General features: G+C 38.1%; 1 protein-coding gene across 8 annotated transcripts in view; it reads left to right on the top strand.

Moving 5' to 3' along the window:
* LOC122737954 (neurexin-3-beta) overlaps positions 1-12,586 on the top strand; it is a 747,838-nt gene that overhangs the window by 233,237 nt on the left and 502,015 nt on the right. For all 8 annotated transcript variants that reach the window (XM_043979971.1, XM_043979964.1, XM_043979970.1 and 5 more), the window contains exon 2: positions 4,905-5,086. In XM_043979971.1, coding sequence (XP_043835906.1) covers positions 4,905-5,086 — 182 coding nt within the window. The remainder of the gene's footprint in view (positions 1-4,904; positions 5,087-12,586) is intronic.

The raw sequence follows: 12,586 nt of genomic DNA, 5'->3' as shown, positions 1-12,586 counted from the left end.
GAATGAATGCCTAGGGTTACACTGGTAGGAGATTAATGTTTGTCTAGAGTCAAGATTCTTAACCTTATTTGTGTCAGGGACCTCATAGGCAATCTAGTGAAGCCCTATGGAATCCTTCTGAAAATAATGTTTTTTAATACTTAAAAAGCACTTAGGATATCAAAGGAAATCAATTATGTTTAAATACAGTTATTAATTTTTTATTTTAGTGAGCAAAACCAGGAGAACATTGTACACAGTAACAGCAATATTATATGCCGATAAGCTGTGAATAACTTGGCTATTCTCAGCAATACAATGATCCAAGACAATCCCAAAAGACGCATGATGAAAAATGTTATCTGCCTCCAGAGAAAGAACTGATGTCTGAATACAGACCAAAGCATCCTATTCCCTTTCCTCCCTCCCTCTCTTCTTCCTTCCTTCCTTCCTTCCTTCCTTAGTCTTCTTGCACAAAATTACTAATATGGAAATGTTTTATGTGATTATACATGTATAACCTATATCAGATTGCTTACTATTGTAAGGACAGGGGAAGGGAGGGAGGCAGGCATAGAATTAGGAGCTCAAAACATTAAAAAATGTTAAAAATTGTTTTTACATGTAATTGGGGGAATAAAATATTATTTTAAAAATCAACTAATATGAGGGATTACCTAAGGATATAAAAGGACATATATAATATGAGGGATTACCTAAGGACATATATAAAAGTTCAAATATCCTAGGCTAAGAACCCATGGTCTAAACCAAGGGAGGGTATATGTTTTCTGTGTTAGTCTGACCATATTTAGAAAACTATGTTCAGTTCTGAGTACTACATTTTAAGCAGGAACAGAGATAAACAGGAATAAAACCAAAGAAAGTTGATCATTCAACTTCATGGGAAAATGTATAAGACTCAGATTGTATGAGGAATAGTTAAAGAAATTAGTGGTTTAGCTTGGAAAGGAGATTTAGAGGGACAATTGCTATATTTACATACTTGAAGGACATTTCTGTGGAAGGAGGCTTTGACTTATTCTGTGAATTTCCATGGCCCTGAGCTAGGATCAATACGTAGAAGACATAGAACAGCAGATTTGGATTCTAATATCTTTCTAAGAATAAGAGATCTCCCTAAAATAGAATGGTCTAATTCATGATACAATGCAAATGGGATATGGAGAGCTAGCTTTAGAAACAGAATGACCTGGATTCCAGTCCTCCCTCTGAGATACCAGCTCAGTGTCTGAGATTTGAGACACTAGAGGCAAATCATTTATTCTCACAGTGCCCCTCCCTTCAACATACCCCATCTCACAGCTCTTCAAGGCTATAAATTACACAGCAATTATGAGTTTGGGTTGCTAGAATTTCCTCACCAAAGGTTCACTATATTGATGACTTTGCAGGTCTGTTCCTCACCACCCTCAAAAAAAAATGCATTCCCCTTTACTATTTATTTTCAAGTTGACCTTAGGTGATCTTTGCCAGGGATATCATGCAGGAGATTTTTAAAGTTAGACTAGATTATCTGTAAGGTGCTTTCCAGTTTTAAGATTCCATAATTATAATAAGAAACAGGGGTTAAATGATGATTGAAGGAAGGCAATGTGTATGCATTTGGAGTCAGAGCACTTGGGTGTATACTTCCAGTATAGTCTTGGGTAAATGTTCCTAGAGGCCACTATATGGGGCTGCAAGAAGAGTGCTGGACTTGGCCTTTCCTCGGACACCAGCTGTGTAATGTTGGGCAAGCCATTTAACCTCTTACAGCCTCAGTTTTCTCATCAGTAAACTGGAGAAAATTATAGTCCCAACCTTCCAGGGTCCTTGTGAGGGTCAGATATGATAGCAGGTAGTAAACTTTGCAAACCTTGAGGCATTACATACATTTTCGCTGTTATTGCTATTATTAAATCACCCTTTGTAAAGGGAAGCTAGGTTGCACAGTGGATAGAGCACTGGCCCTGAAGTTGGGAGGACCTGAGTTCAAATTTCACCTCAGACACTTATTAGCTGTGTGACCCTGGGCAAGTCACTTAATCCCAATTGCTTTAAACATCTGGGGCCATCTCTAGGCACCCTGATAATATATCTTGCCACTGGACCCAGATGGATCTGGAGGAGAAAGTGAAACTGGTGACATGGCACAGTTCTTCCTGACTTAAATCCAATTCATTGCAAATCATGACATCTATCATGGTCCTCTTTGAGAATGAAGGACAAACAACAACAGTAATATTAACCTCTTTGAGCCTCAGTTTCCTCATCTGTCCAAAAAAGGTGTCAAACCAGGTGAACTCTGAGGTACCCAAATCTCTGATCCTAGGTAATTATAAAAATGCTACATTTGGGTAAAAGGGATGTAACTAAAAAGACCTGAAGGAACAAAGAAACCTTCTCATTTTATTTTTGAGGAAATATCTATCTTAGACCTTTGATCTTTATGGTGGTAAAAATAATCTCCTGGATAGTATTATTGGGAAGTGAATTGATCCATGTAATGGAATCAACGAAACACTTAGGATATGATGTAATGGGATTTTACAGATTACTGCTAAGGCTCATGCTTTGATTTGCTTTTCTGTTTTCCCCCCTTTTGAATTAATCTAGCCCAGTGCATCAATCATTTAGTGCCATAGAAATAAAGAATTAAAAGAGTGGTGATGATGGCTTTTGGAGTTAATCTACTTAAAGTAAATTGTTCAAATTCTGTATATATGGACAGATGCCATGGATAATTCATGATCCCCGCATCTCTAATTAACATGAAGAGGCTTGGAGTAGGCTTGTCAACAGAGAGTGGTAAACATTGTTGTGTATACAAAATTAGTCACAAACTCACCATTAGATTCTGAAAGCTAAATGGAGGTGGAGTGAATTACTTTGACTTCAGAGCGTCCCCTAAAGATTTAGGAGCTCAGAAGAGGAAAAATGAAAGAAGGAAAACACCAAAATATGGATGCTGAGCACACTGTAGTATCTAAGATGGTGACCTTTAGGAGTGGACAGAAGGGAGTCTATCTCTCACTAAAGTTGAATTTAGTTCAATACTTCATGATTGGGTGAGTTTGACATGTACCTCTAATCCCAAACATCCCCACAGTTTGCCTTAGGAGTTTTGGACAAGCTGCATTTTTTTTTCTTAGTTCAGTTAGTAGAATCATACCCAACCTTCTGGATGGCACAGATGTGTATTAACTCTGAGAGCAAATGTGGCCAAGATATATTAGGATCTTCAGTAGATGTTATAGAAATCAGAATTGATTACTCAGTGGAGCATATTAAAGCATTTCTAAAAGGCAAGCACATGTTGATTGAGAGCCCAGGAAGAAAAGATTCATATCAAATGAGTTTGCTTTTTTGGAAGTAACTGTTAGAGGGAAATGCCTGTGATGAGGGGCAGCATTTAGAGTCAGAAAACCTGGTTTAAATCTCACTTCTAACATTTTCTAACTGTAACCGTAGTCATGTCTCTGAACCTCAGTATCGCCATCTGTGAAAGGAAAGGACTAGATGGATTTGTAGGTCTTTTCCAGCCCTAAATCTATGATCCTTTGTGTATTTCACTTATAACTTCAGATGTGCTGATGATTATGATGATAACGATGAAGAATAAACAAGATTTTTATTTCCAAGTACAGATTGTTATTTTCCATCTATGCCACTATTTTCAAAGGGAGTGAGGGGGTGGGGAGAAGAATGAAACCTACAATTTTGTCTTTGGGAACAACTGTTGGTTGGAGAAATTTCCTGTATTTTTCAATTTTCTGCCAATTTAGCATTTTATAGAGTTGACTGAGATATTGAGAAATTAGGGTTAGGGACTTGCCTATGGTCAAGGGCTAGTAAGTGTTAGAGGCAAGACTTGAACCCAGGTCTGAATGACTCTAAGGCTGCTACATCCAAAATGCCACAATAAATAATACAATTTGTAATTTGAAAAATGAAATTTTTTTCTCTGAATTCCCTTTTCTTTTTTCCATTTTAAGTAAAAATTGGATATAAGTAAAAATACTATTAATAACAATATATTAACCATTATTGATTTCTTAAAAATATAATTTATTGGTTTAGATTTCATAGTATTGGAGCTTTTATTCAGTTTAGAAGTAGCCTAACTCCTTTTTTGGCATGTGGTTGGGAAAAGATTTTGGTTTTGTGGTCATTGAACTTATTTTAAAAATTGTTTTAAAGGCTACAGAAAATTAAAAGGTCTTTTGAATACCCCACAATCAGCACAGTTAGAGAACATATTCTTTTTTATTTAAAGGTTCTAACACTTCCAAGTACTTACCTACCTAGTGGGCCAAAACTACAAAGCAAGGAAATAGTATTTGTCACAATGTATATGTTTCTTATCAACATTTTTACTTTCTGGAAGGTGCTCTAAGCATTCAGCAATCATATTAAAAAAACAAAGCGGGTGCCTCTGTATTCTCTTAACTTATGATACTTCTGGAAAATGGAACTGGTGGCTACTGTTTCATTGAACAGAATATGCTTATAGCTAGGAGATATCAAGGGCCAGTCTTCCATGTTGTACATATACTAGATAGGATGCGAGATTAATTCCACTATTGAGGAAGGGAGGGCTGGAGAAAGGGTTTTGTCACATTACATAAAGATCTCATACACAAGGCATTGCCTGTCCTGTCCTATTTCCCAGAAGCAATAGGAAATGTTAAGAGTGTGTCTTTTTAACATCTGCTTTGCTATTAATTCATTTTGCCAGCATCTTTAATTTAGGGTGACAGCAGCCTCCTAGGCCCTGGACACCATCACTCAGTAACAAAACACTGTTGTGTGAGGGATCTTCTCCTCCACAGCTGTTTGGAGGCAAATCTCAGCAGTATTGCTGCAGCTGGTGAAACTAGAGAAATTAGGCTGACATCTCCCTTTCTCCTTGTCTTTTGCAGCCGGTGCTACATACATCTTTGGGAAAAGTGGAGGACTCATACTCTACACCTGGCCTGCAAATGACAGACCCAGCACACGTTCAGACCGCCTTGCAGTTGGCTTCAGTACGACAGTGAAGGATGGCATCCTGGTTCGAATTGACAGTGCTCCAGGACTTGGTGATTTCCTTCAGCTTCACATAGTGAGTACTGGACCCCAACCTGGATATACTTGTCTCTCAAACTATCTCTATTGCTGTAGTATATACAGATCCAATGGTCTCTTCCAGACATGTTCAATAAGCGTGCCCTTATGAAAAGTAACCTTTGATGCAGTGCTGGCATTATTGTGGTGATGTAGGTGTATTCAGTTTAATTCCCACCTGCAGGAGTCATAGGGTTTGGCCTTGATACTAGGGAAGCTGTTGAGAGGGAGAAGTTGGCGTTCTGACTGCTAGTGCAAGTGTCAAAGAGGTTGATCCACTGTGTTCCTTCTCTTCTTTGATGATAGCTCAGCCTCTGATCACCCACCAGCAATCTAGGTTTTGTACTGTATGAATAAAGGAAAATTGTTGATGGGTTTCTTTATAGTCCCAGGTGCAAATAGAATAGCAGATTTGAATATTAAAGATCTTTCAGGATGTTGTCTTTTTGGAGATTTTTTTTTTTGAGAATGAAAGGCATGGTAAAGAATGATAACCAAAAGGAAACGGAACACCAAGTTTGTTCTAGGCCTTGTGCCTATAAGCCAAATGAGCATTTACACTTATACATTTGATGCCATGTGGACTCAGTGCAATTCTAGGAAATTTAAATGATTTGGGGTGGAAAATTGCCATGCTATGATGATAGAAAGTATTTTTATAGCAACAATTAACCCATTTTATAGCATGTGCAGTCTGGAAAAAAATGTAGGCTAAGAAAGGATATGATTCTCATCTATAAGTACCTAAGTGCAGTTACCAAGAGTGAAGAGAGGAATTGTTCTCATTAGTTAGCAATGACAAGGCTAGAAAGAATGGATTTAATTTGGAACAATAAAAGTTCAGTTTTAAATAGCAGGAAAAAGGAAAGCAGTTAAGAGAAAAGATCAACTGGGGAATGCAGCCAACCTCTGAAAGAAAGAAAATAATCAGATTTACCTAGAAAAATCTGAGTCAGAGACAAAGTCTTCAGAGAAAATTAAGAGTTTTGATTAGATCATTGCTTGCTGGCTTTAGAGGTGGCTGTCTTTGGGCTAGGGGCTGCAACTTCAGCTATGGCTACTAAAGTGTCTTTTGAACACCTGTTATTTCAGGGTTATGGGGGAAAGTGAGCAGTTTAACCAGCCTGATTCCCCTGGAGGGTAGCTGTTCTCACTTCACTCTGAACCAGAGTGCAGGCAGAATTGCCAGGCAGCTCTGAGGAGGAGAGGAAGGATGTTTAGAGATGATCATTTTTAAAAAGTGGAGGTTGGCCCTAGAGTCCAACCATGAAAGCTTAAGTTTTGACCCTGTTCTCCCCAACCCCTTCTTCTGTCTGGTCATTATAGTGATAATGTCCACTTGCTCTTAGGAGCTCTAAAAATGAATGTAAAATGACAAGGAGAAATCAAGCCACATTTACCATACATAGCATTTTCCCCAGGACCTAGGCCAGGGTTTTGCACACAGTAGAAACTTCTTAAAGTCTTTGTTGTGTTGTGCTTTTCAAGCCATTATTAAAATACTATTTGTCCCGGCATCTAGCACAGTGTATTACAGACAGTAAGCATTTACTAAGCCTCATATATCTTGTACTTTGCCTCTGTGGATTTTGCAATTCTAAGTCCTAATATTTGAAAACTTATGTGAGTTGGAAGGCTGTGAAACATATATTGATTGGTTTATGGTCACTGCAAGTTGTATACTGGCAGTAGTTCCTTTCCATTCAAATGATTTATCATTTTGAGGGCAGCTAACTAAAAACAATGTGACTTAGGGCTGCCATGTAACAAGTAATTAGTCCATGACCTGAAACCTTTTAATGACAGGGTATTGGTAACTAACTTCATCCATCTCTGCAGAGATAGACACTGTGTAGATAATCTCCATTCATGTACATGCTTAAGAGAGAGGCTTTGTTGCCCTCTGTGGAAGTGGAAGCCTCATTTACCATTTTAGCTTGCATTTTCAGCTGACAATGTTGGTCCCAAAGTGGCATTGGATCATAGGCTTCAGAGCTCAAAGGAAACTTAAAGGCCATCTACTCCAAACCTTTCATTTTACAGATGAGGGCACTGTAAAATGAAGAGGTTGAGCTAGATGATCTGTAAGGTCTCTTTCAACTCTAAATTCAATGATCTTATGACATGAAAGTATGAGGAACTGCTGAGAGAAGCAAGAATATCACTCAAAATTGTAGCTTCACTGTAATTGTCATTGGTATAATTGATGGGTAGATGTTTTCAGTTTTGTTTTTGTTTTTTGAGCATAAGGGCTGAAGTTGTGATTTCATCAGTATAACAAACTCCTGGATTCAGAAATTCCCTCTGCTGGTCATCACTTAATTTGCAATTTATCTAGTCATAGAGAGTTGCCTAATAGGTTAAGAGACTTGTCCAAGGTATCCATTTACTAGGCTTCCACTGTTTTGAAAGTTGTCTTTGTGAACAAAACCACACTTTTCAAATCTAAGTCATGATATTTATGCTGTGTACAACATATTGATTGATTTATAGTCATTTCAACAAACAAAAATAGCCAACCATTATGTATCAAAGGCAGGACATGCACCCAAGTCATTCTGGTTCTAAGATACCATATGTCATACCTCTGCTTATATAACATATAAGAGTATAAATTTAAAATATTCTTGATAAACACAAAGATCTCAGCATTTGGGGCAAGAACTCACTATATGTGGGGGGAAATTGTTGGGAAAATTGGAAAACAAAATGTCAGAAACTAGGTAAAGACCAACAAATTACACTATATGCAGAGATAAAGTTAAAATGAGTACATGGTTTAGGCATAAAGGAGGAGACGATAAACAAATTAAAAGAACAAGGAATACTTTCCATGTCAGATCTTTGGAGAAGTGAAGGTTTTAGGACCAAACATGAGATAGAGAGCATGACAAAATGTAACATGTATAATTTTGATCATATTAAAATAAATTTTCTTAACCATTTCCCTCCCCCGCCAAAATATGTTGTTATAGTTATGCATGTGGACATAGGAGATCCACGTATAACACACATAGTATATCCAAGTGAGTGACTGCTGTCATATTAAAGTCAGCATCTTGGAAGGTAGCATTCCAATAATAGCTCAGGATAAGGTAGGCAATAGAAATAGAGGCATCTAGATGGCAAAGTGAAGGGATAGAATAGTTCATTTGGAGTCAGGAAGACTTGGGTTAAAATCTTATCTCTGACATTCACTAGCTTTATAAGATTGTATAAAACACAATCTTTCTTGGACTCAATTTTTTCATCTACAAACATGGGATGATAATAGTTATGGTACTCACACTGAAAGGTTGTTGTGAAAACTCAAATGAGATACTGTATATGAGGTATTTCACTAATCATAAATATATGTATACACATACATACATGTATGTATGTTTGTATGTATGTATAGGTGTAGGTAGTAGTAATATTAGTGATGCTTATACCAGGAGGAGGAGGAAAAGGAGGAGGAGGAGGAAGGAGGAGGAGGAGGAGGCAGCAGGCATTTCAGTGGTACAATGAATCAAGTATTGGACTTAGAATCAGGCAAACATGAGTTCAAATATGGACTTGGACACTTACTAGTTGGTGACATTGGGCAAGTCACTTGATCACTATATGCCTCTATTCCCTCATCTGTAACATGGGCATAACAATACTACCTACCTCCCAAGGTTGTTGTGAAGATAAAATGAAAAATTGGTGAAGTACTTTGAAAGCCTTAAATTACTATATATATGTTAGCTCCTTCTCCTCCTCCTCCTCCTGCTCCTCTTCCTGCTCCTCTTCATTCTCCTCCTCCTCCTCCTGCTCCTCTTCCTGCTCCTCCTCTTCCTCTTCCTCCTGCTCCTCTTCCTCCTGATAGTTAAAGCAAATTTTAAAAACCACAAGTCAGAATGTTGTGTAAAACATATTGATTAATTTATAGTCATTTCAAAAATAAAAATAGCCAACAGTAGCCAGCCATTATATGTCAGATATATAGTAGCAGCAGCAGTAGTAGTTGTAGCCATAATGTTGTTACCCCTCTTTTATAGAAAGTTGCATCTACCTCATCAAGATGCCATGAGTGTTAATTGAGATAATGTATTTAAAACTCATTATAGAAGTACAGTTATTGTTGTTATTCCAGATGAGGAAACTGAGGTTCAAAAAGGTTATGGAACTTGCTCCCGAACATTCAGTTATCAAGTGGCAGAGTCAGAATTCAAACCCAGACCATCAAATTCTAAGTCCAACGCTTCTCTTCCCCTACTTCCCTGTTACCAATATTTAAACATTTTTGGAACACTTCATTTAAAATTACTTTCAAAGCAAGTCCAGTAAGCTTTTTTTGTCAGTGGATTTGGTTGCTTAAAACATCCAAAAGTTATTTTGCACCAAGTTTTGTAAATTGATTTTTTAAAAAAACCCAGATGAAGGGCCTCTTTTTAATAATGGTGCTGGTTCTTCCATTTGCAGGACTTACTCTAAAGACACTTCTGAAAAAAGGGGGCCCTGAAATGTTTCATTGTTAGTAAAGTTGCATAATCCCCATGGAAAACAGTTTCAAAAGGGATAAAAAATAACATTGAGCTTCTTGTAGATAAGCTTTGGAGCAAGCATTGCTGTTTGTCCTTTGTTCTCGAAGAGGACCATGACATCAGGGTGATGTCATGACTTGCAGTGAATTGGATTTAAGTGAGGGAGGGCTAAGCACAGTCACAAGCCTCACTCCTCCTCCAGAGTCATCTGGGTCCATTGGCTAGATATATATCAGGATGACTGGAGATGGCCCCAGAAGGCAGTTGGGGTTAAGTGACTTGCCCAGGTTCACACAGCTAGTAAGTGTCTAAGGTGAGATTTGAACTAAGATTCCCCTAACTTCAGGGCCAGTGCTCTATCCACTGCACTAGCTGCCCCAGGGGCAGGGTGGGAGAAGCATAGTAGAATAGAGAAAACAGTGACTGAAACCTTCCTTAAATGCTTCTTACCTGTCAGGTACTGTTCTAGGCAATGGAGATACAAAGTCACATGTTCTAAACAGAGTTATATTCTAACATTCTACATTGAAATCAGAAGACCTGGGTTTCAGTGCCTTTCTCACTCTCTGTGAGACTCTGGTCAAGTCACTCTCCCACTTTAGGCTTCATTTTCCTCATCTTTAAAATGAGAGGGTTAAAATAGATCTTTCCTACAAGCCCCTTTCAGAGCCAACATCTGTGATTTTATGATTTGGGGCTTTGTCATTTGGTCCTTTTCTTTTGCCTTTCCCTTGACAACTTTATCCGCCCCTCAGCTTCAATGATTACTTCCACCCTGGTGCCTCCCAAATCTATCTCTTCTTCGTGACCTCTCCTCTGAGGTCCAGTCCTGCATTTAAACTACAACTGAATATATCTACCTCAAAGTCCTGTCTTCACCTCAATCTCAATATATCCCAAAACTGAACTCATCATGTTCTCTTCCAAACTAGCCATTTCTTTTAATATCCCTATTTTTTGATTGATGGCATGATCCCTTAATCTAGTCACTCAGATACACAACCTTTAAGCCATTTTAAAAAATCTTCCGTCTCCCTCACCAGACATATCCAATCACTTGCCAGGTCTTTCTGATTCTGATTCTCTGCTATCTTTTTTATATTTGTTTCCTTCTTTGGGGTAGGAGAATGGTCTTCCTAAAGCACATATCTGACCACATCACTCCCATTCTTCTAAGGTAAAAATTTCATACCCACCCTACATAATCTGGCACCAACCTGCCATTCCAGACTTACTTAGTATTATTCTCTATAAGTCACTAATTGGACCACTTACCAGTCCATTATCTTATCATGTGTGATATGATAACCCCAAAAGCTGATATAACATCAGTGTGCATTCATAGAAGCATTACTTCCTGAAGAAAGTTTGCTATCTATGGCCCCTCAGTCCTCTGTTGTAAATAGAGCACATCTGGAGTATAATACTAACAATAGCTGGTATTTATATAGCACCTACTATGTGCCCAGAACTTTACTAAAATTTGCAAATATTACCTCATTTTATCCTCACAATAATCCTGTGAGATAGGTACTATTATTATCCCCATTTTACAGTTGAGTAAAATAAAGCAAATACAGGTTAAGTGACTTGCCCAGCGTCATGCAACTAATAAGCATCTGAGGCTGAATCTGAACACAAATCTTCTTGACTCCAGTCCCAGAACTTGTCAACTTTACCACCTACGATATTCAGTATGATATTCAGTTTGGGGTGTCAGGTTTAAGGAAGAACAATGGGGAGAACACAGTAATCTGATCAAAATGATGAGGAGACTCAAAACCATTGTATACAAGGATAAGTTGAACAAATCAGGCATATGCAAATGGCTATAATGTAGAAAAGGGATTGTGTCTTTTTTACTTAGTCTCAAAAAGTGGAGAGAGGAGCAATGGAGAAAAATTGAGAGTTGGATATAGGTTCCAGTTAAGAAAAAAGCTTCCTAAAACAGAACTGTCCTAAAGGAGAATAGGGCAGCTAGGTGGCACAGTGGTTGGAGTGTTGGGCCTGGAGTCAGCAAGACTCATCTTTGGTCGGTTCAAATCTGGCCTCGGACACTGATTTGCTGTGTGACCCTGGGCAAGTCTCTTAACCTTGTTTGCCTCAGTTCCTCATCTATAAAATGAACTGGAGAAGGAAATGACAAACTACTTGAGTGTCTTTGCCAAGAAAACCTCAAATGGGGTCAAGGAGACTTGAACAGGACTGAAAAACAACTTGACAATGATAAAAGGAGAATAGGTTGTTTCAGCAGTCACTGAGCTTCCTATGAGAAAAATCTCTTCAGAAGTAGTTGGTTAACCATTTGGGAATTTTGAAGAAGAGAATCCTGTTTAGGTGCTGGTGAGGTTGGTTGAACTAGAGCTCTTCCACCTCTGAGATCCTCTGTTTCTATGATTCTCTTCCCTCCTTTCATAAATGTGCCTGGATCTAGTACATGACATTATCTGAGCACCACAATGCCACTTCTATGGAGACTTCCTTGATCTTCCTGACCCAAAATGATATTTCTGTCCTCAAATTCAAAAAGGTATTTTGTATTTAAAAAAAATGTGGCCTTGAGCAAGTCCCTTCACCTCTCAAGATGCAAGGAAAATCTCCAAGACTCTAAATGGCACAGAACATGCTGATCTGCATTAGTGGGAGGAATTTCCTCACCTGAGAGTTCTCTATACCAGTGAAATCAGTCATCCAGTAAACATTTGTCAAGCTCCTACTCTGTCATGCACTGTGATAAGCACAATTCTAGTCCCTATCCACCTAATAGATTGTAAGCCCCCTGTGGGTATAGGGACTAAGCTTTTTATCAATCCTAGTGCAAAGTGTGACACTATACATATAGTAGGTGCTTAACTAATTAGTCATTGAAATGAATATAAATACATAAATTGTATGTCTTATTATTCATTCCCATCACTCCATCTAGATATGTATGTTTTATTTTTATTTCCATATAAATATATATATATATATACATACACTCTGAA

This window comes from Dromiciops gliroides, chromosome 2, assembly GCF_019393635.1.
Source record: "Dromiciops gliroides isolate mDroGli1 chromosome 2, mDroGli1.pri, whole genome shotgun sequence".
In the NCBI taxonomy this organism is placed as follows: domain Eukaryota; kingdom Metazoa; phylum Chordata; class Mammalia; order Microbiotheria; family Microbiotheriidae; genus Dromiciops; species Dromiciops gliroides.
This window is presented reverse-complemented; position numbering and strand designations above follow the sequence as displayed.